The sequence below is a fragment of the Somniosus microcephalus genome, chromosome 2, assembly GCF_052327205.1.
Source record: "Somniosus microcephalus isolate GS21.2 chromosome 2, FLI_Smic_1.0, whole genome shotgun sequence".
Taxonomy (NCBI): Eukaryota; Metazoa; Chordata; class Chondrichthyes; order Squaliformes; family Somniosidae; genus Somniosus; species Somniosus microcephalus.
This window is the reverse complement of record NC_140988.1, coordinates 131128803-131152736: the sequence shown is the minus strand read 5'-3', so window position 1 is coordinate 131152736 and position 23934 is coordinate 131128803. Positions and strand designations below refer to the sequence as shown.

General features: G+C 47.9%; 1 protein-coding gene across 5 annotated transcripts in view; it reads right to left on the bottom strand.

The window, feature by feature from the left end:
* The window catches only part of ugt8 (UDP glycosyltransferase 8), a 221104-nt gene that overhangs the window by 48882 nt on the left and 148288 nt on the right, over positions 1 to 23934 (bottom strand). For all 5 annotated transcript variants that reach the window (XM_085962656.1, XM_085962647.1, XM_085962639.1 and 2 more), the window contains one exon: positions 12149 to 12291. In XM_085962656.1, the coding sequence (XP_085818782.1) occupies positions 12149 to 12291 (143 nt within the window). The remainder of the gene's footprint in view (positions 1 to 12148; positions 12292 to 23934) is intronic.

Genomic DNA, 23934 nt, shown 5'->3' with positions numbered 1-23934 from the left:
GGTGGAACAAGAGAGGGGGGGGTGGAACAAGAGAGGGGGGGGTGGAACAAGAGAGGGGGGGGGTGGAACAAGAGAGGGGGGGGTGGAACAAGAGAGGGGGGGGTGGAACAAGAGAGGGGGGGGTGGAACAAGAGGGGGGGGGTGGAACAAGAGAGGGGGGGGTGGAACAAGAGAGGGGGGGGTGGAACAAGAGAGGGGGGGGGTGGAACAAGAGAGGGGGGGGTGGAACAAGAGAGGGGGGGGTGGAACAAGAGAGGGGGGGGTGGAACAAGAGAGGGGGGGGTGGAACAAGAGAGGGGGGGGTGGAACAAGAGAGGGGGGGGTGGAACAAGAGAGGGGGGGGGTGGAACAAGAGAGGGGGGGTGGAACAAGAGAGGGGGGGGGTGGAACAAGAGAGGGGGGGGTGGAACAAGAGAGGGGGGGGTGGAACAAGAGAGGGGGGGGTGGAACAAGAGAGGGGGGGGTGGAACAAGAGAGGGGGGGGTGGAACAAGAGAGGGGGGGGGTGGAACAAGAGAGGGGGGGGTGGAACAAGAGAGGGGGGGGTGGAACAAGAGAGGGGGGGGTGGAACAAGAGAGGGGGGGGTGGAACAAGAGAGGGGGGGGTGGAACAAGAGAGGGGGGGTGGAACAAGAGAGGGGGGGTGGAACAAGAGAGGGGGGGGTGGAACAAGAGAGGGGGGGGTGGAACAAGAGAGGGGGGGGTGGAACAAGAGAGGGGGGGTGGAACAAGAGAGGGGGGGGTGGAACAAGAGAGGGGGGGGTGGAACAAGAGAGGGGGGGGTGGAACAAGAGAGGGGGGGGTGGAACAAGAGAGGGGGGGGTGGAACAAGAGAGGGGGGGGTGGAACAAGAGAGGGGGGGGTGGAACAAGAGAGAGGGGGGGTGGAACAAGAGAGGGGGGGGTGGAACAAGAGAGGGGGGGGTGGAACAAGAGAGGGGGGGTGGAACAAGAGAGGGGGGGGTGGAACAAGAGAGGGGGGGGTGGAACAAGAGAGGGGGGGGTGGAACAAGAGAGGGGGGGGTGGAACAAGAGAGGGGGGGGTGGAACAAGAGAGGGGGGGGTGGAACAAGAGAGGGGGGGGTGGAACAAGAGGGGGGGGGTGGAACAAGAGAGGGGGGGTGGAACAAGAGAGGGGGGGTGGAACAAGAGAGGGGGGGTGGAACAAGAGAGGGGGGGTGGAACAAGAGAGGGGGGGTGGAACAAGAGAGGGGGGGTGGAACAAGAGAGGGGGGGGTGGAACAAGAGAGGGGGGGTGGAACAAGAGAGGGGGGGTGGAACAAGAGAGGGGGGGTGGAACAAGAGAGGGGGGGTGGAACAAGAGAGGGGGGGTGGAACAAGAGAGGGGGGGTGGAACAAGAGAGGGGGGGTGGAACAAGAGAGGGGGGGTGGAACAAGAAAGAGAGAGAGAGAGAGAGAGAGGGGGGGGGGGGGGAAACGAGAAGCCAGAAACACTGTTTGCTGACGTGTACAGAAATGGGGAGAAGAGTAACCTTATCTTTTACTCAGATCAGCCAGATGCTTGGCGCGAAGCAATCACCACACACTATCCCCATGTTCAGCAGGAAGATACCAAAAATGGGTGCAAACTGAAAATAAGGAAATCAACTGACCCTGACAGTGAAATGATAACTGTCAACATGTACAATAACAGGACAATCGTGGTGCAAGACAACCACAAAGACTTTGAAACGACCTTCCAGACACTGAAAGGACTAGCAGTGAAGGGAGGGACCAGCCCCAGTGAAACTACCGCACACACTCACCCCACTACTTGCAGCTCACCAGGAGTAATGCCGCCTGGCAGCCCCAGTGTAACTACCAGAGAGAGAGCCACACCCACTCTCCACACCACTTGCAGCCCACCGGGAGTAAAGCAAACTAGCCAGGTGAGTGAGCCCCCCAGTTCTGACCAGGCACACACCCTGGGGCCCCACAACCCCCTGTTACAATTACAGGAGCAGTTCACCCGGCTGGAGTTGGAGCTGGTTAAGCTTAAAGAGGATATGTACTGAAAAGCAATCAAAAAAGCAACACCTCAGCACTGAAGCAAGAACAAAAGCAAGACAGGGAGAGCTACAAGAGAGAGCTGACTTCACTTAAGAAACAGGTGAAAGAGCTGCAGAAAGAAGGGGAGAGCTACAGGGGAGAGCTAGCGGCATTGGCCCAGCAGCTAGAGGCCAGAGACAAGACAGTACAGAGCCCTACTAGGCAGCAGCACTCTTCCACAAAGCAACAGCAGAAGACCCACACTCCAGGGAGAGCCACTCAGACCAACCAGCAATATGAAACCCAATATGCCGCCCCCACTTTGGAAACACAGCCGAGCCACTCACAAGAGGAGCGCACACACCAGACATGACCCCCCCAGTCCAACACACAACCAGTGAGTTCAGGCGAGAGTCATCAGCCAGTAAACACCAACAAGGCTGACATCGTAATACTCAGAGTCAAATGGGAAATTCCTCCGGGAGAAAAAGCTCTTCCCTAAACATAAAGTAGACAAGATCCAGTGCCCAACATCAGACAAAGCCCTGGAATGGCTGACCACAACCCAATTAGGCTCCCCCCAACACATCATAATACACACCGGCACAAATGACCTAAAGGCCCAGCAGAAAAGGGTAGCAACGTCGCTTCGAACAGTGATTGAGAAGGCAAGCACCACCTTCCCAAACACAAGAATCACTGTTTCCACATTGTTGCCGAGAAAAGACTTTAACAAAACAATCCACGAGATAAATGCCAGCATAGCAAGAGACTGTGAATTAAAACATAACGTGCACCTGGCCCAACACCCCACCCTCGATGTGGAATGTCTTCACGACCACGTCCGCTAAGGCCCTGAAGGACGTCGCTCTTAACCGGGTCCACACCCAGACTCCAAGAGGACCCCCCCGCCCCGGCCACCAGAGACCAGCGGGATACAGACCAGGACTACTACAGAGACCACCACCACACCAACCAGGACCAGAGAGGATCCCCACGTACAACACCAATGTCGGACCTGCACCACTCCTGTCCTACAGGGGAGCAGGACCACCCCCAGCCATACAGGAGGGAGAGGTGCTCAGGACGTACGCAATACTACAGGCAGAGACAATCCATTAAGAGACATAATGCAGATGCCCAGCAGCATCTACTCCCACCTTATGGATCAGGAAGCATAAGGACTAGTTGTTAGAAAGAGTTGCAGCCAATTATTCTCAGCATTTATAGACACTTGAAATGTTCTTTTTTCCTCATTTAAACACGACAAACACATATCACTATTAATCATATTTTAACCTATCACAGTAAAAGACCAATCTTAGCATGAAATCCTTTTATATCTCAACCTGGAATATCCAAGGTCTATGCTCTTCTGTGCTTGGCCTGAAGAGTAGGACCTCAGAGTTCCTAGATGAAATCAAAGATCTGGACATTATCTTTTTGCAAGAAACCTGGTGTAGAGGAGAAGGGCTCACTGGCTGTCCCCGGGGGTACACAGAGCTGGTGGTCCCCTCCAATAAACTGCCAGGATTAACCCAGGGCAGAGACTCTGGAGGCATACTGATTTGGTTTAAAGCAGAGCTTAGGAATTACATTAAATTTATAAAAAAGGGCGAAAACCACTTATGGCTCAAGATTAAGAGGGGCATCATTTCTAGCATGCAAGATGTTTTCATTTGCGCACTCTATATCCCCCCTATAGAATCCCCGTACTTCAAAGAGGACACCTTCTCCAACATTGAGAGGGAGATTAACCAATTCCAGGCCCAGGGGAACGTGTTGATCTGTGGTGACCTCAACTCAAGAACTGGCAAAGAACCAGACTTTACCAGTAATCAGGGGAATAATTACATATTTGGGAACAACCACTTTGACCTCCCTTTTCATTCACACAGGTATAACTGCGACAAACAGGCAAATGCTAACGGAAAACAGCTCCTGCAGCTCTGTCAAAGCCTGGGTCTGAGAGAAGGGAGGTGGGGAGAGAGAGGGGCAAGGAGGGCGAAGGATGGGGGGAGAAAGGAGGGGGGGAGAAAGGAGGGGGGGGAGAAAGGAGGGGGGGGGAGAAGGAGGGGGGGGGGAGAAGGAGGGGGGGGGAGAAGGAGGGGGGGAAGAAGGAGGGGGGGGGGAAGGATGGAGGGGGAAGGATGGAGGGGGGAAGGATGGAGGGGGGAAGGATGGAGGGGGGAAGGATGGAGGGGGGGGGGAAGGATGGAGGGGGGGGAAGGATGGAGGGGGGGGAAGGATGGAGGGGGGGAAGGATGGAGGGGGGGAAGGATGGAGGGGGGGGGAAGGATGGAGGGGGGGGGGAAGGATGGAGGGGGGGGGAAGGATGGAGGGGGGAAGGATGGAGGGGGGGGAAGGATGGAGGGGGGGGAAGGATGGAGGGGGGGAAGGAGGGGGGGGGGGAAGGATGGAGGGGGGGGGAAGGATGGAGGGGGGGGGGAAGGATGGAGGGGGGGGAAGGATGGAGGGGGGGAAGGATGGAGGGGGGGGAAGGATGGAGGGGGGGGAAGGATGGAGGGGGGGGAAGGATGGAGGGGGGGAAGGATGGAGGGGGGGGAAGGATGGAGGGGGGGGAAGGATGGAGGGGGGGGGAAGGATGGAGGGGGGGGAAGGATGGAGGGGGGGGAAGGATGGAGGGGGGGAAGGATGGAGGGGGGGAAGGATGGAGGGGGGAAGGATGGAGGGGGGAAGGATGGAGGGGGGGAAGGATGGAGGGGGGGGAAGGATGGAGGGGGGGGAGGATGGAGGGGGGGGGAAGGATGGAGGGGGGGGAAGGATGGAGGGGGGGGAAGGATGGAGGGGGGGGGAAGGATGGAGGGGGGGGAAGGATGGAGGGGGGGGAAGGAAGGAGGGGGGGGGAAGGACGGAGGGGGGGGAAGGATGGAGGGGGGGGAAGGAAGGAGGGGGGGGGAAGGACGGAGGGGGGGGGAAGGACGGAGGGGGGGGGAAGGACGGAGGGGGGGGGAAGGACGGAGGGGGGGAGAAGGACGGAGGGGGGGGAAGGACGGAGGGGGGGGGAAGGACGGAGGGGGGGGGGGAAGGACGGAGGGGGGGAGAAGGACGGAGGGGGGGAAGGACGGAGGGGGGAGGAAGGATGGAGGGGGGGGAAGGACGGAGGGGGGGGAAGGATGGAGGGGGGGAAGGATGGAGGGGGGGGAAGGATGGAGGGGGGGGAAGGATGGAGGGGGGGGAAGGATGGAGGGGGGGGAAGGATGGAGGGGGGGGAAGGATGGAGGGGGGGAAGGATGGAGGGGGGGAAGGATGGAGGGGGGGAAGGATGGAGGGGGGGAAGGATGGAGGGGGGAAGGATGGAGGGGGGGAAGGATGGAGGGGGGAAGGATGGAGGGGGGAAGGATGGAGGGGGGAAGGATGGAGGGGAGAAGGATGGAGGGGGGAAGGATGGAGGGGGGAAGGATGGAGGGGGGGAAGGATGGAGGGGGGGGAAGAAGGGGGAGGAAGGAGGGGGGGGAAGGAGGTGTTAAGTCTGTGTGTTATATTGAGAATTACTACACAGACCACAAGAGTAAACTTTAACAGGTCTTTACTAGTCGAAGGTCAGGGCGGAACTGCCCAATGAATCATTACACAGCACTTATATACCTGTGTGGTCACCACCGGTATTACAGTATACAGCAGCCAAGATAAAGTAGTGCAACTCTTAAAATAGTTCTCTTAAAGGTGGAACGGTTACATACACTACAGGAGGGGGGAGGGGGGCAAAAGGAGGGGGTGGGGAAAAGGAAGGGGTGGGGAAAAGGAAGGGGTGGGGAAAAGGAAGGGGTGGGGAAAAGGAAGGGGTGGGGAAAAGGAAGGGGGGAAGGAAGGAACAGGGGGAAGGAGGGAACAGGGGGAAGGAGGGAGGGAGGAAGGAACAGGGGGAAGGAGGGAGGGAGGAAGGAACAGGGGGAAGGAGGGAGGGAGGAAGGAACAGGGGGAAGGAGGGAGGGAGGAAGGAACAGGGGGAAGGAGGGAGGGAGGGAGGGAGGAAGGAACAGGGGGAAGGAGGGAGGAATGAGGGAGGAGATGGGAAGGAGGGAGGAGATGGGAGGTGGGGGAAGGAGGGAGGGAGGAAGGAAGGGGGAAGGAGGGAGGGAGGGAGGGAGGGGGGAGTAACGAGGGGGAAGGGGAGGAAGGAGAGAGGAGGTGGTGGGAGGTAGGAGGGGATGGGCGGGCGGGAGGGAGGATGGGCAGGAGGGAGGAGGGGGGAGGAGAGGGGGGAGGGAGTAGATGGGGGAAGTAGGAGGGGCGACGGGGGGCGGGGGAAATGGGGGGGAAGGAAGAAAGGGGGGGAAGGAAGAAATGGGGGAAGGGGGAGGGCAGGAGGGAGGGGTGGGTGGAAGGGGGGGAGGGAGGGAGAAGGGGGAGAGGGGAGAGGTGTGTGGAAATGGGGGGGAGTGGGGAAGGAAGAGGGGGAGAGAGCGAGGGGAGAGGAAGGAAGGAAGGAAGGAAGGAGGGGAGAGGGGGGCAGGAGGAGGGGGAGGGGAAGGGGGCGGAGGGAGCGCGCGGGGGGCGGACGGCGCGCGGAGGGGGCGCAAGCGTGGGGGGGGGGGGGGCCAGGGGTGTGCGCGAGAGCGGGGGGGGGGGCGCGCGCGAGAGCAGGGGGGGGGGGGGAAAGAGGGGGGGCGAGGGTGCGCAAGAGCCAGGGGGCAAGAGCCGGGGAGCAAGAAATAAAAGACATGAACTCCACTTTCCCACCCAATCTCCATATCCCTCGATTCCCCTGGAGTCCAAAAATCTGTCTATCTCTGCCTTGAATGTACTCAAAGACTCAGCATTCACAGCCCTCTGGGGCAGACAATTCCAAAGATTCACAACCCTCAGTGAAGAAATTCCTCATCTCAGTCTTAATTGACCTATCCCTTATCCTGAGACTCTGCCCCCTAGTTCCATACGCTCCAGCCAGGGGAAACAACCTCTCAGCTACCTTGTCAATCCCCTTCAGAATCTTGCATGTTTCAATGAGATCACCTCTCATTCTTCTAAACTCCAGAGAGTATAGGCCCATTCTGCACAATCTCTCATCATAGGACAGTCCTCTCATCCCAGGAATCAATCTAGTGAACCTTCATTGCACTGCCTCCAAGGCAAGTATATCCTTCCTTAGATAAGACCACCAAAACTGTATGCAGTACTCCAGGTGTGGTCTTACCAAGGCCCTGTACAATTGTAGCAAGACTTCCTTACTTATACTCAAACACCCTTGCAATAAAGGTCAACATGTGTTTCTTGCACAAGGACACCCAAATGTCTCTGAACACCAACATTTGAAAGTTTCTCACCATTTAAAAAATATTCTGTTTTTCTATTCTTCCTACCTAAGTGAATAACCTCACATTTCCCTACATTATACTCCATCTGCAACCTTACTGCCCACTCACTTAGTCTATCTATATCCCTTTGCAGACTGTGTTCCCTCACAGCTTACTGTCCCACCAAGCTTTGTCGCATCAGCAAACTTGGCTACATTACACTCAGTCCCTTCATCTAGGTCATTAATATAGATTGTAAACAGCCGAGGCCCCAACACTGATCCTTGCGGCACTCCACTAGTTACAGCCTGCCAACCTGAAAAAGATCCGTTTATCCTTACTCTCGGTTTTCTGTCTGTTAACCAATCCTCTATCCATATTACCCCCAACGCCATGAGCCCTAATCTTGTGTAATAACCTTTTAAGTGGCACTTTATCGAATGCCTTTTGGAAATCCAAATATACTACATGCACTTGTTCCCCTTTATCTACTCTGTTAGTTACATTCTCAAAACACTAATAAATTTGTCAAACATGATTTCCCTTTCATAAAACCATGTTGACTCTGCCTGATCATGTTATGATTTTCTAAGTGCCCTGATACCACTTCCTTAACAATGGATTCCAACATTTTTCCGATGACTGATGTCAGGCTAACTGGCCTGCAGTTCCCTGTTTTCTCTCTCCTTCCTTTCTTGAATAGCTGTGTTACATTTGCGACCTTCCAATCCGCTGGGACCATTCTAGAAACTAGGGAATTTTGGAAGATCAAAACCAATGCATCCACTATCTCTTCAGCCACCTCTTTTAGAACCCTAGGCTGTCGTCCGTCAGGTCCAGGGGATTTGTCGGCTTTTAGTCCCATTAGTTTCTTGAGTACTTTTTCTCTACTGATATTGTGTTAAGTTCCTCACCCTCATTAGATCCTTGGTATGCTTTGTGTGTCTTCTACTGTGAAGACAGATACACAATATTTGTTTAATGTTTCTGCCATTTCCTTATTCCCCATAATAATTTCTCCTGTCTCAGCCTCTAAGGGACCAACATTTACTTTTGTTACTCTCTTCCTTTTTACATACTTGCAGAAGCTCTTACAATCTGCTTTTATATTTCTTGCTAGCTTTCTCTCATTTATTTTTTCCCCTTATCAATTTTTTGGCCATCTTTTGCTGGTTTCTGAAACTCCCAATCCTCAGGCTTACTATTATTCTTTGCAACATTATAAGCTTCTCCTTTCAATCTAATGCTATCCTTAACTTCTTTAGTTAACCACGGCTGCATCACTTTTCCCGTGGAGTTTTTGTTTCTCAATGGAATGTATTTTTGTGGAGAATTATGAAATATTTCTTCAAATGCTAGTCATTGCTTATCTACCACCATACCTTTTAATCTATTTTTCCAATCTATCTTAGCCAACTCGCATCTCATACCTATGTAATTGGCTTTATTTAAGTTTAGGACTCAGGCAAGTCACTCTCAAACTTAACGTGAAATTTATCATATTATGATCACTCTGCCCCAGAGGATCCTTTACTATGAGATTGGTAATTAACCCTGTCTCATTACACAATACAAGATCTAAATACAAGCTATCTAAAATAGCTTGTTCCCTGGTTGGTTCCATGATGTATTGTTCTCGGAAACTGTCCCAAATGTATTCCATGAACTCATCCTCCAGACTACCTTTGCCAATTTGATTTGTCCAGTCTATATGAAGATTAAAGTCCCCCACGATTATTGCATTACCTTTGTTGCAAGCTCCTACTATTTCTTGATTAATATTCTGTCCAACTGTATAGCTACTGTTAGGAGACCTATATACTACTCCCACCAGTGTTTTCTGCCCCTTGTTATTCCTTAACTCCACCCATACTGATTCTACTTCTTGATCTTCTGAGCAGAGATCCTTTCTCTCTACTGTCCTTATGTCATCCTTTATCAGGGCTACTCCCCCTACTTTTCCATTCTGCAAGTCTTTTCGAAACGTCAAGTACCCTGGAACATTTAGTTCCCAATCTTGGCCAACTTGTAACCACATCTATGTAATGGCTATTAGATCAAACCCATTTATCTCTATTTGTGCCACTAGTTTGTCTATCTTGTTACGAATGCTTCGTGCATTCAAATAAAGAGCCTTTAATTTAAATTTTTACCATTATTCCCTGCTTTGACCTTATTCTCTGCTGCACTGCAAACATTAAACTCTCTGTTCCTTCCCGTCACACACTGCTTATTTTTACCCAAATCGCTACACTGCTTTATTGCCTTGACCTTTCTCTTTAGATTTTTAAATTTCCCCACACCTGACCACTCTCGCCCACTTTTTTAGTTTAAAGCCCTAAAGAGTTCGGTCTATTTACTCTCGAGTTGTGTAGACTTAGAGGCGACCTGCTGGAAGTTTATAAAATATTGCAAGGGCTGGTAAGCGTGCCTATTTATAGATCATTCCAGTTTGACAGATGGGGGAGGATCAGGGGACATGTGTTTAAATTACGCAAAACAGGATGTTAAATGGTTCCTCTTCTCCCAGAATAGTGAGCCTCCGGAATGCCATTGCCGGCTGGTGCGGCGTGTGTTGATTCTTTGCATGCCTTCAATAGGGAGCTGAACCAGTTCTTGACTGGGGCAGAGATCGCATTATATAGAAGCTAAGTGGATTAACCGATAATACATGATCATCTTAACTGGTTTCAATTACCTGAGGGGGTCGGAGAGGAATTTACTTCCCTTATTTGTCCTGGGGTTCTCTTTTTTTTGTCTCCCCCAAGAGATTACATGGCTGCAGGATGGGGTCGGGGGGGTGGGGAGGAGGAAGTATCTAGTCATGATGCTCCAGCCATCACGCATGGGGGGCAGGCTTGATGGAACATCTGTTTTTCCCTGCCGGTCACCTTCGTATGCTCATAGCCTCCAAATCACAATGAGTAAAGTCATGGGAGATTTGTAATTATAGAAATTGGTGCATCTAGTGTGTATGTCCTGTCGATCACAACAAGCATCACACTCAAATTTCTGTATCACATTTCAAAAAGAGGCAGAGAAACAAAGGTATTCATTTGGCATAGGCGTCAGAATCTCTAACCTTTCAGTGAACCAACTGATGTACTCTCATCAAAAAAAATAGGGTTGCAACCTTAAACCCAAAGAGCATTTAAACTCAGATTTCACCCAAAGTTTACTTAACAGTAATTAAACTTTGTGGCCTAAAGGTCACACTTCACTTTATCGTGTGTGATGCCACTGGATACATCTTGCATCTGCCGCACATTTTGTTCATCATTCTCAAGGGGTAACTTTTGGTATTACACATATATTATGCAAATTTCTGTCATATTGCAGAAATTTAACTAAAATGCCATTTGTAAAATAATAAATCACAAACAACTTAATAGTTGGGAAGTGCACCACTCAAAAGGAGGCAAAACAAGAGCATAAATTTCCAATGATAACTGTTAGGCACATGTGAAAACAACCAATGCATGGTAGGCAAAAATTACCAAAAAAAGCCAAAAGTTGATTAATATTGTTTCAGCCACCATTTTGAAATCTCAGCAGCAAGGTAATGTTTGTAATAATAAACACAAGAATCACATTTCAAGAAACGTACTAAAACCTACAAATACGCATTTTCTGTACTTAAAATATGCATAACAACATTTTCAGTCAGAGGCCTATGACGCTTGAGTATCCTAGGGTTAAGTTCATAAACAACAATTCCCCACTTAAATCAGTGCCAACTCAACTTTTCTTTTAATTACAGCAAACTCGGCCATTCAAAAAAAAGGTGAGGACTGTCATTTGTAGCCCCAATTCCACCGTCTCTCCCATGTATGGATTGAAAATGGAGAAAAATGCCCAGGGAAACCATGCTTCGAAGCAGCGCAAGTACAATTAGCAGGATTTGAAAAACAAATACAGCATGAACTCTCAAGCTTTTCTGAAATAATTTTCCTGAACAAAAGACAACAGAGATTACTATATTCAGGGGGTTGCTTAATTTGGCAAATACAGCATGTTACATGTGACTAATGACACTTTCCTCATTGAAATTTGGGACTGCCTACTCTTCATATTTTGTAATGTATTTTAAATGCTTACACCTGGTTAATTTCTTTTATTTATGTTTGCAACCAGCAAAAACATGACTAATAAACAGCAGAAATTCTGGATAGATTGCAGTGCTTGGATGGAGGTTCTGAATAAAAGTCCCATTTGTTTTAGCAGAACTTTTTGCTAACAAAAGTACTGTTTTTGAGACAATTGGGAATGAAGGAAAACTGAGAGCTTGCCCACGATATCTTGAGTAAAAAAATCCTTTCCCATAAGATATGAAAAGATTTACTTAAATAATGAGGAAACAAAATTGATTTATGTATCTGCAGTGGTTAAGAAAAACATTACTTATTTATATTGCAGGAGCCAATCAATAAACATATACTTTACTGAGCTGGTACTTTTTAAATCAGGTTAGTGGAGATGTGAATCCTTACCCTGCTCCCCCACCCTTTATAACATCTGCCACCTGATTCACCACGAACAGCACTATGGGAGCTCGGTTAGTCGTAACAAACTTATTTGATCGGTTTATACTTACTGAAAACATAACCTTGTGTTGATGCACAAGCACTTCTACTGGACATTGAGGTTTAAAGTTGAAAACATTTCACATTTATTTTTATCATCTAAATCATAAAGCTTTCATGGCTTTTGTATTTATTTATAGAAACTGTGAAATTACCTTGATGTATAAAATCAAAGTACACTTGAAAGTTCCAGCTGTAGGTTTAAAATGCACATTGCAAAAAACAATACCCAAATAGTAAATCAATTCATTTGTTGATGAGCAATTGCTTTACTGCTTTCTTCCACCCATCTCCCCACCCCCCTTCTCCCGTATATATACCTCCACATCACTTTCTGAGGAAGTCTCGCCAGAGCTCCTGCTAATTTGTGTGCTACGTCATCTGATAGATACTTCACACCAGCTCCAAACGATACGAGGACAAAGCCTTCCTCCTTAGCATCATCTGCCCAGGTCATGAAGTCCTGATTTTTTATAAAAAAGGGAACAAGTACAAATTAAATCAATATTTTACTTAAATAAAAGTAACACATCTCTAAAATTTCTTACTGTAAAACAGAATATACAGTATTATAACTGTCAAGTTTAAAAAAAATTAATTACAGGATCTCACGTGGTATTGCTCACATGTAGTTTGGGGCCAATAGCACAGCATTTCTTTGTAATGTTACCTGTATTGAGTTGACATTATGACACCTTCTCCCCATCAAAGCCTTTCAGTTGTCTCTCTAGGGCTTCAATTATTCACAAGAATGGATGGGGACGGAAGAACTTAATGGTGGGCTTAGGCTTGCAAGACTGAGGTTGGTGTGATTCCACTGGTGCAACTTGTGAAGCACATTATTCTTTCTAGACAGCAAATACTTAGGTTGCGAATGACTTGACCACCACCATGGCTCGTGTGGCACTGGTACATGTAGTCCTGTTTAACATCAGACGTATGAAATAGCCATACATACCAATATTTCCAAAAAGGACTCCTTAAGAGTTGCTCTGTTGTTTCCCTGGGTCTGTGCTACACACACTCTTTCACAAACTTCCTGTGTTACTCTCTTCCTGCAAGTCTATTTTTTTTTTTTACTGAATGCTATTCTGCTCCTGTATCTGTTACTACTCTCCTTGCTTTACTTATGTTCCCATTAATGTTCCTGATGTTTGTTACTGTAATGGCACCTGACAACTGTGTCCATTTTCTGAAGTATTCAGCAACTGCTGTCTTGTCCATCAAAGTCCAAAGAGGAGCACAACCAGAGTCAGAAACAGTGCTTTGGCACTGCAGTTGGCTGAATGAGCAGACACGGGTACAAGAGAACTGAGGGGGGAAAAGTGTATAGTAACCGGAGGTTGAACTGAAGGGCAGGGAGAACATAAGAACTTAATTAGGAGCAGGAGTAGGCCAAACAACCTCCCTGACCAGCTCTGCCATTCAAGATCTTCATGGCTGACCTTCGAACTCAACTCCACTTTCCCGCCCGATCTCCATATCCTTTGATTCCCCTAGAGTCCAAAAATCGATCTATCTCAGCTTTGAATATACTCAAAGTTTCAGCATCCACAGCCCTTTGGAGTAGAGAATTCCAAAAATTCACAACCCCGAGTGAAGAAATTCCTCATTTCAGTCTTAAATTCTCATCCTTGTTTTCAAATCCCTCCATGGCCTCAGCCCTCCCCATCTCTAATCTCCTCCAGCCCCAGAACCCTCCAAGGTATCTGCGCTACTCTAATTCTGGCCTCGGGCATCCCCAATTTTAATCACTCCACCATTGGTGGCCGTGCCTTCAGCTGCCAAAGCCCCGCGCTCTGGAATTCCCTCCCTAAACCCTTCTGCCTCTCTTTCCTCCTGTAAGACGCTCCTTAAAACCTACCTCTTTTCTGTCCTAATATCTCATGTGGTTCAGTGTCAAATTTTGTTTTACAACGCTCCTGTAAAGCATGTTGGGACACTTTTCTACATTAAAGGCGCGATACAAATACAAGTTGTTGTTGTTGGAGAGACTAGAGAAGCTGAGGTTGTTCTCTGTGGAGCAGAGACAGTTAAGAGATTTAATAAAGGTGATCAAAATGAAAGGTTTTGATAGAGTAATTAAGAAACTGTTCCAGTGGCAGAAGGGTCAGTAACCAGAGGATACAGGTTTAAGGTAATTGGCAAAGAACCAGTGGTGATATGAGGGGGGAAAAAATTACGTAGCGAGTTATGATGATCTGGAATGCACGGCCTGAAAGGGTGGTGGAAGCAGATTCAATGATAACTTTCAAAAGGGAATTGGATAAATACTTGAAGGGGAAAATGTTCAAGGCTATGGGGAAATAGCAGGGGAATAGGACCAATTGGATAGCTCTTTCACAGAGCCTGCACAGGCGAGATGGGCCGATTGGCCTCCTTCTGTTCTGTATTATTGTATAAGTTAATACCTTTAGAAACATGCAACCCAAACCCAAGTACAAAACATTTCGGAGCCTCGTGAAAAACAGTGACAGAAGCTGTATCACTAGCAATATCTCTTACAATGCCAAGCACTTGGTGTAGGATTCTGTGTGGTATTTATACCATGTTCCACTTGGTTCAAATTCCATACATGTGGAATTTTTTAAAATTGTCATGAATAACCAAAATGGAGTGAAATGGGAAAGCAAAGAGAAAGGATTCATCTTTCATCTACACTCAAATCAATCTTGAAACCTGCAGACACCATTAGCACAAGCACAATCCACAGCAACATGACCACCATATTCTTAGCCGATCCCCTAGATGTAGCACTTCAAGACAAGAAAGTAGACACAGGCACGTCTTTTAGATTGCAAAGGCAATGAGAAACATTGTACATTAAGTAGAAATGATACTACACAACTCTCTGGCGTGGAAAAATGTTGCATCAGATTTAATTTTATATAGCAATCATAGAATGGTTACAGCACAAGAGCCAGCCATTCGGCCTGTCGAGCCCGAGCTGGCTCTCTGCAAGAGCATTTCAGCTAGTCCCACTCCCCCGCCCTTTCCCCGTAGCCCTGCAAAAAATTTTTTCCTTCAGGTACTTATCCAATTCCCTTTTCAAAGCCACGATTGAATCTGCATCCACCACCCTTTCAGGCAGTGCATTCCAGATCCTAACCACTCGCTGCGTAAAAAAGTTTTTCCTCTTGTCACCGTTGGTTCTTTTGCCAATCACCTTGAATCTGTTTCCTTTGGTTCTTGATCCTTCTGTCAATGGGAACAGTTTCTCCCTTATCTACTCAGTCTAGACCCCCTCATGATTTTGAATACCTCTATCAAATCGCCTCTGCTCTAAGGAAAACAACCCCAGCTTCTCTAGTCTATCCATGTAACTGAAGTCCCTGATCCCTGGAATCATTCTCGCAAATCTTTTCTACACCCTCTCCAAGGCCTTCACATCCGTCCTAAAGTGCGGTGCCCAGAATTGGACACAATACTCCAGTTGAGGCCAAACCAGTGTTTTATAAAGGTTCATCACAACTTCCTTGTTTTTGCACTCTATGCCTCTATTTATGAAGCTCAGTACCCCGTAGGCTTTTATAACCACTTTCTCAACCTGCCCTACCACCTTCAACGATTTGTGCACATATACCCCCAGGTGTCTCTGTTCATGCACCTTTAGGATTGTATCCTTTAGTTTATATTGCCTCTCCGCGTTCTTCCTACCAAAATGTATCACTTCGCACTTTTCTGCATTAAATTTCATCTGTCACGTGTCCGCCCATTTCACCAGCCTGCCTATGTCTTCTTGAAGTCTATCACTATCCTTCTATCACTATCCTTCTCACTGTTCAGTATACCTCCAAGTTTAGTGTCATATGCAAATTTTGAAATGGTGCCCTGTACACCAAAGTCCAAGTCATGAACATATATCAAGAAAAGCAGTGGTCCTAGTACCGACCCCTGGGGAACACCACTATGTATACCTTCCTCCAGTCCGAAAAACAACCGATCACTACCCTCTGTTTCCTGTCAATTAGCCAACTTTGTATCCATGCTGACACTGTCCCTTTTATTCCATGGGCTTCAACTTTGCTGGTAAGCCTATTACATGGCACTTTATCAAACGCCTTTTGCTCTCATTAAGCCTCTGTTACCTCATTAAAAAAACTCAATCAAGTTAGGTAAACACTATTTGCCTTTAACAAATCCGTGCTGGCTTTGCTTAATTAATGCATGCATAACCTCCAATTTACCTTCCAAAATGGCAGCATGTGGACAATGGATATGCAAACGAGCAACGCTGTGTAAATGTGGTATTAGACACACAAATGTCAGGAATTTGGTCCATTATCTAATTGTTCCTACCATGAAAGGACTATAAATCTACTTTGAAGTTTTGTGCAACTGAACTGATATGGAGGGTTGGTTTCTAATCTGTTTAGACTAATGGTTAAACTTGTATAGCATCTGGAATACAAATACTTATTCCAAGTGCTGGCAATACTGATTTAAGAATGGCTTTCTGTATATCGGAATATTAAACATTCTCTACAACGTTCAAACTGGTCTCAGTCAGATAGATTAGAGTCTGGAGGCCCTTCGCATCATAATATTGATAGTGTTGGAACACCTTAAGCAAGATAAAAGGATCTGTGGTGTTGGCAACACCAAACAATGCATCATTTGAAGTAGAAGTCAATCTGCCCTCTAGTGAGCCAGAAGATCTTAGTGCCCATAAAGTAAAGGCAGCAACCTGTGGCACGGTGCCATCCATCAGTCCCAATTCACAATCCACTGATGTGGAACTGGACGACATGGTGTTCTATCCCATAAATGTTTCAGAGAAAAACACCAACAGGGCACAAACCAGCCCTTTCAGAGAGCACATATAGTTGCAACTATCACAATGCTGCAGTTGTTTTCTTTTCATGAATTTATATTTCAATTTGTTTAAAATATATATAAAAAAAATTAGCACCTGCAAGCCTCATTTATTATGTACGCGCAAAGAAAAGTTTCAAGACACTTTATCCAAGATCACCTCAGTTGCGTTACATAATTTTTTCCTGTTAATTTCATAATGATTAGTTAATTCACTTAATTTATCTAAATCAGCTAACGATTGCTATATACTTTGTGGAATTTTTGTATAATTTGTAAAAATTCAGTAGTATTACTGATGCCCATAAGATCATTAATAAAATAATGAATAGTAAAGAATCCACCACACAGTCGTGAGGAACCCCACTTACCATCATGCCTACATGAACTTCTGGCTAATAACCACACAATAGATCATTTCAACCACTCCCAATAATACAATAGCATCTATTTTTGTTTTGGTGGACATTTATGATGAGCTGCATCAAAAACGTTCTGGGATTCTGTGCAGGCAATAACCATCAAGCTGCCTTCATTCAATGTTTGTCACTTCCTCAAAGACCTCAAAGCAAGGTGTATTTGAGAGACAATGCAAAAGCAATGAGACAATGTTGAGTACAAGACCTTAGTTAGGCCATTAAAGGACTGAGATGGAGAAATTTCTTCACTGAGGGTTATGAATCTTTGGAATTCTCTACCCCAGAGCATAAAGACAAAATAAAAATGTCAAGATTAATAATGATTTGAAACGTCATTTTTTTTTAAAGTTCTAAAATTTACAAGATCCAATGTTATTTACAGTTCACCCAGTTAAAGTCTTAAACTTCCCAATGTTGTTGCTTGCATTCTTGAACAAAAGATAGGTCTAGAAACCAGAGGAATGTAATCACAATTTTTAAAATATTCTACTGCTGAAATGGTGTATTTATAATATATTATACAATATAATTTTAATTATTCCAGAATTCAATTTAATAAGAAAATCTTTTATCTATTTTCTTGCAATTCATTACAATGACTCAACGCCAATTGATGAATGGACTACAGACTTATCAAGACAGCAGAAAGTATTCAACACTGGATGAGACAAATGAAGCATCAGCCTTGTATTGTATGTGTTTTAACAGTACCATCATGGAAAACCACTGAACTAGCAGACCAGCTGGGAAAAAACAAAACTCAATGCACTGACTATTTTCCCAGCAGCATTATACATCCGTATGTATATCCACTGTTGATAGGCACTACAATATTACCAGTCAAAATTTTTTTAGTATCAATTCTGGGCAATAAACTTGATTACTTCAATACGACAACAGTGAAAAGAAAATGTTAGGTAAGTTTAAATACTGCCAATCAATGGCAACAGTAAATTCTTCTGCATCTTCAATAGTGACATTTTAAATATTCATGTTGGAGAATTTGCATAGCACATCAATGTTGTTTGACAAAGTAACATATCCAGAAAGGGGGAAAATGTGGGCAAGTAAATGCATCATTTATTAATTTAATCTGCGTGAATGAAAACCACACTCAACTTTCCACTAGTTCAAGTTTCCACATGGTCTTTGCTGCTGTAGTTCTTTAAGTTCTGATTTTCATTAAAGCAGGAAAAGAAAATGTAAAAGTAAAAGATTTTTTTTTTTTTAAGTTTGGAGTTTTAATTGGATTTTAAATATTTTCATTTAACAGTCAACCTTCTGTGCTGTCAAGAGTCATAACGGCACATAAGGAGGCCCATCGAGTCAGTGCCAGCTCTCTGTCGAGCACTTTTTTTTTTTAATGTCGTCCTGCATTCATTGCTCTGCTAATATCCCACTCTCCCCTTTGGTTTGTCTTGCTTTGTCTTCCATTTACCATTTCTGTAAGCCTTTCACCTGAAGGGCAAGTTTCATGCTGGTCACAAAGCATACAAATACAACAGACTTAATACTAAATTGACCCCGCCATTAGCCAATGCTTCTGCCTGACATTAGCAAATAAATTAAATGGTTAGCAACACCTCCAATATAGTCACCTCAGAGCAAAAATATATTATGCCAATACTAATAATTAAACTTACAACTACTCAAAAAAAAACTATAAATAATTTTAGTCTTCTAACCTATATTATAAGTCTGTTGCTCTACACCTCATATCTTGCACAACTGTACTCCACTATTTATTGGATGTATTGGGGCCTGATGCTGCAGTCATTGGTGGATTTTATATTTATATAGGTAGACTATCCTTTATCCGAAAACCTTGGGACCAGCTGTGTTTCGGTTTTCGGATTTCAGAAGGTTTTCATCTCCGTATCTGACAACAAACACTGTTGCTTAGCAACAGCTTGTAGACACTTGGGCTCTGCCTTGGAAGCGTCTCTGAAGCTGTTGCTAAGCTACAGAGACTCTTTCCACAGCCTGACTGTTTAAAAAAAATGCTAGGGGAAGAAAAAACAATGCTAGGGGAAGACAAAAAACCTAACAAAACGGCTGCTGATTTCTGCCGTTCGATTGAGGTTTCCGGCTCCCCTGCTCCGTATCTGAATTCCTTGACTTAGCGGGGGTCTGGGGCTCGACTGCCACCGCCAGTTGTGGGAAAGCCGGATATCGGCTGACTCCTACACTAAGCTGGCCCGCAAATCAGGTCCGGTGGGGGGGGGGGGGTAAAGAAAAGACTATCGGACGAGCCGCTGCAGCTATCGGACGGGCCGCTGTATTGTTGGGTTCACTCTCCCGGTACCTCCTTCACACTGCCCGGCTCGGCCTGCAATCTCCTACCCAGGAGGGAACTCTGTGACCCTTTGCCCTGCTCACAGGGAAAGGCAGAGCTCCCGGACCACTCCTGTCATGTTTGGCACCACTCGGGTCATGTCGTGCGCACGACTTACGCTCCACGAAAAAACTTTCGGTTTTTAGAGGTTTTCGGAAGTGCGGATAAAGGATAGTCTACCTGTACTTTGCATTTGGTTACTTGACGAGACGCAAAGAGCTGCAACTTTCTCCATTTCTTACTCAGCAGTTTGAAACAATACTCTTCTAGGGATCATTATAGGAAACTACAAGGGATGGAGATAGAGGGGCAGATGGCCTTGCTGCCAGAGCTGGCAAAAACAGATTGCAGCAGTTAGGTATGTGCAAATTTAATTGGTTAAAGTTCAAATTTCCCCCCTCTGACCTACCTTTTTCCCAAAAGCAGTAATTTATACACTGTTATGGTTCCGAGAGCAGCAACAGGCCTCCACTACCACACCTATCTGGCAAGCAAAGTCTGCAAGTGCTCATGGAGGTCATTATTGTGAGCTCTACCCTATTCTCTCAGCATTTAAGTGCACAGATTCAGCAGGGATTAATGCATAATGGCCAGGAACCAGAATTCTAGATAATTCATCACAGGCTAAGGATCAAACCTGGGATCTCTTGTCCTGTATGGCAAGTGCATTACGTGGTGTGTGATAGCTATAGGATCACTGGGTATTAAACTTGAATTATTATTTTTTTAATTGTCTCTCCAAGTTCATCAGCTAACATGTTTCAAAAAACACCCCTTCACTGCCACAAGAATGTGTGGATTTAAAATAAACCAGAATCTTCATTCTTAGAGCAGAAATCGTCACTACATAAAATGTTATTAATATTTATTAATACTGTAGTGTGCCGACTTTGAACAGCATTTAAAAAAAAGGAATAATGTCCAGAGGGAGCCGTCTTGTGCTAGTGCTCCGAATACAAAGGTTGGGAAATTCAAATTGCTCACAGACCATATAGCTTGTTTCAAGAGATAAACTGGCCCAGATTTTCTGATCGGAGGCTTCCTTACCTGCTGGTTCCGTAGGTCCGGACATTTCCGCTCCTGGGCCTTTCCTGACACACACATTTCCGCTCCTGGGCCTTTCCTCACACACACATTTCCGCGCACACACGCACACACACAGTTTGCAAGCGGCCCTGGGATACCAATCAAAGAAGGGAATCCCCCCTTCACACTCTTGACAAGTCTCTCCGCGTAGATCTGTCAAAAGTATGAATGGGAATCACTCAAAAAACACACTAAAACATTAAATAAATTTTAACACATCACGTAATTAAAATTAGTTAAAATTACATTAAATTAAATATTTTAAACAAATTTAATTTTTTGAAAATAAAGTTTTTAACATGGCTAAAAATAAACTTACCTTCTTTAAAAGTATCTATATATATAAAAGGATACTTCTGTCTGTCATTCCGTCTGTCTTTCTGTCTGTCTGTCTTGATTTAACTCGAAAGTTATAGAGCGTACCTACACGTGCGTTACGTCGAAAGAAAGCTGACGATTCCAGAACCGTCCTAAGTGTATTTACGTTTCGGCCGGACAAAAATTGCGCCCGCGGTATCCAAAAAACTTTCAACATTCTGCTCATTAGCATCTCATTATCCGCTCATTAGCGACAGAGTGACCTCGAGGTCGACCAATCGTACGCCGGGTTCCTGGCGCGTGCGGGTGGGCCCTCCTACAGTCGAGTGACGGGACGATTGACCAATCCTACGCTTTGGTGACCTGACGGTCGACCAATCGGTGCGTGTGTGGGCGGGCCTTATCGTTCTGAACCGAGGTGAGTTGCCGCCATTTTGATTCTAAACTTTTCATTTCTTTTTCCCGCTTTCTGCGTGTTTCTTTTCAAATCTACATTTCCAGCAAAAAAAAAGTTGCTTTTAAAACACAAATTGTTTTTTAAAAAAGTTAATTAATTTGTAAATCTTTTCTCTAACCTCTATAATTCTCCTACCTTTCACCGTTTTTCCAGGCCCGGGGCCTAGGCTTCTCCAACTGCCAGCAGTGCAACTCTAGACCCAGGCTCCCGGCCTAGGCAGAGACAAACACTGGCAGAGGAGAGAGGGTGTGCTGCCTCAGCTCCATTCCCAGGGTCAGTAGGTGGGGAGGCTTCATAAGCAACTGGGGTAGGTCGCAAGCCCCGAATAATAATCTGAAGATCCTGTGTTTGCAGCGGAGGAAATTTCTTCTGCTGACAGCCCCAGATTAACGGCAGCCATCTTTGTCAAGGAGGGCGAAAAGTTTCAGTGCGACGCCATTTTGATTCAGTGTGTAACAGAGTGCCTGCGCGGCCATCTTAGTACAGGAACAGAGTGTGGGTGGGGCTTCTGTGCTCCAAATCGGGTCCTGGTGACCGAGAGACAATCGACTGTGTGGGCGGGGGCCTAATCTTTCCAACTGAAAAGCAAACGGCGGCCATTGTTTGTGGTACAACACAGAGGTGAGGACCCCTTTTTTAATAAAAAGATTGGTGAGGTTGTAAAGTGTATGTTATAGAAAGATTTACCAAAAATGTTTTATAAGTACAGGAAACTTTGTGCTATCCGGAGGTGAGCTATCCGGCAATCTGGAGCCACCACAAAAATCAGCAGCCGTTTTTTATTCTTTGTTTGTTTATTTTCCTTTGTTTGAACAGTCAAGCTGTGCAAGGTCTGTAGCTATAGCAACAGCTTCAGCTGCAGAGCTTTAGAGCCACACCCGAAGCTGTTGCTAAGCAACAGTGTTTGTTGTGAAATACGGAGATAAGAATCTCCGTATCTCTCAACATTAACTCTGGAGAGTAGGGCAGTTTTAAGGCAAGGCAGCAGCTCGGTCCCGTGGGTGCCGGATAGCACAAAGTTTCCTGTACTTTAAGTATATCTCCCCCCTCCTTTCCACCCCCCACCCCCACACCCCCCTTCCCACAACACCCCCTTCACACCCCACCCCCCCTCCACACCCCCCCACCCCTCTTCCCCCCCCACCCGCCCCCCTTCCCCCTCCACCCCCCCTTCGCTCTCTCTCTTCCCCCCGTCGCTCTCTCTTCCCCCCAGTCGCTCTCTCTTCCCCCCCCCAGTCGCGCTCTCTTCCCCCCCCAGTCGCTCTCTCTTCCCCCCCCCAGTCGCTCTCTCTCTTCCCCCCCCCAGTCGCTCTCTCTCTCTTCCCCCCAGTTGCTCTCTCTTCCCCCCAGTCGCTCTCTCTCTTCCCCCCCAGTCGCTCTCTCTCTTCCCCCCCAGTCGCTCTCTCTCTTCCCCCCCCAGTCGCTCCCTCTCTTCCCCCCCCCCAGTCGCTCCCTCTCCCCCCCCCCCGTCGCTCCCTCTCCCCCCCCCCGTCGCTCCCTCTCTTCCCCCCGTCGCTCCCTCTCTTCCCCCCGTCACTCCCTCTCTTCCCCCCCCAGTCGCTCACACTCTTCCCCCTCGTCGCTCACTTCTTGCCGCCCCCACCCCCCCCACCCCCCGTCGCTCTCTCCCCCCCCCCGTCGCTCTCACTCTTCCCCACCCCCCGTCACTCTCTCTTCCCCCCCCCCCCCGTCGCTCTCACTCTTCCCCCCCCCGTCGCTCTCACTCTTCCCCCCCCCGTCGCTCTCACTCTTCCCCCCCGTCGCTCTCACTCTCCCACCCCGTCGCTCTCACTCTCCCACCCCCGTCGCTCTCACTCTCCCACCCCCGTCGCTCTCACTCTCCCACCCCCGTCGCTCTCTCTTCTCTCCTTCCCCCCAAATCGCTCTCTCTTCCCCCGTCGCTCTCTCTCTTCCCCCCCAGTCGTTCTCTCTACCCCCCCAGTCGCTCCCTCTCTTCCCCCCAGTCGCTCCCCCTCTTCCCCCCCAGTCGCTCGCTCTCTTCCCCCCAGTCGCTCTCTCTCTTCCCCCCCCCCCCGTCTCTTCCCCCCCAGACGCTCTCTCTCTTCCCCCCGTCGCTCTCTTCCCCCCCCCCCCCGCCAGTCGCTCGCTCTCTTCCCCCCAGTCGCTCTCTCTCTTCCCCCCCCCCGTCTCTTCCCCCCAGACGCTCTCTCTTCCCCCCCAGTCGCTCTCTTCCCCCCCCCGCCAGTCGCTCTCTCTTCCCCCCCAGTCGCTCTCTCTCTTCCCCCCCCCCAGTCGCTCTCTCTTCCCCCCCCCAGTCGCTCTCTCTTCCCCCCCCGTGTCGCTCTCTTCCCCCCCCCCGCCCAGTCGCTCTCTTCCCCCCCCCAGTCGCTCTCTTCCCCCCCCCCCAGTCGCTCTCTTCCCCCCCCGTTGCTCTCTCTTCCCCCCCAGTCGCGCTCTCTCTACCCCCCCCAGTCGCTCTCTCTCTTGCCCCCCTCCAGTTGCTCTCTCTCTTCCCCCCCCCCAGTCGCTCTCTCTCTTCCCCCCCCCCCAGTCGCTCTCTCTCTTCCCCCCCCAGTCTCTTCCCCCCCCCAATCGCTCTCTTCCCCCCCCAGTCGCTCTCTTCTCTTCCCCCCCCAGTCTCTTCCCCCCCCCAATCGCTCTCTTCCCCCCCGTCGCGCTCTCTTCCCCCCCGTTGCTCTCCCTCTTCCCCCCACA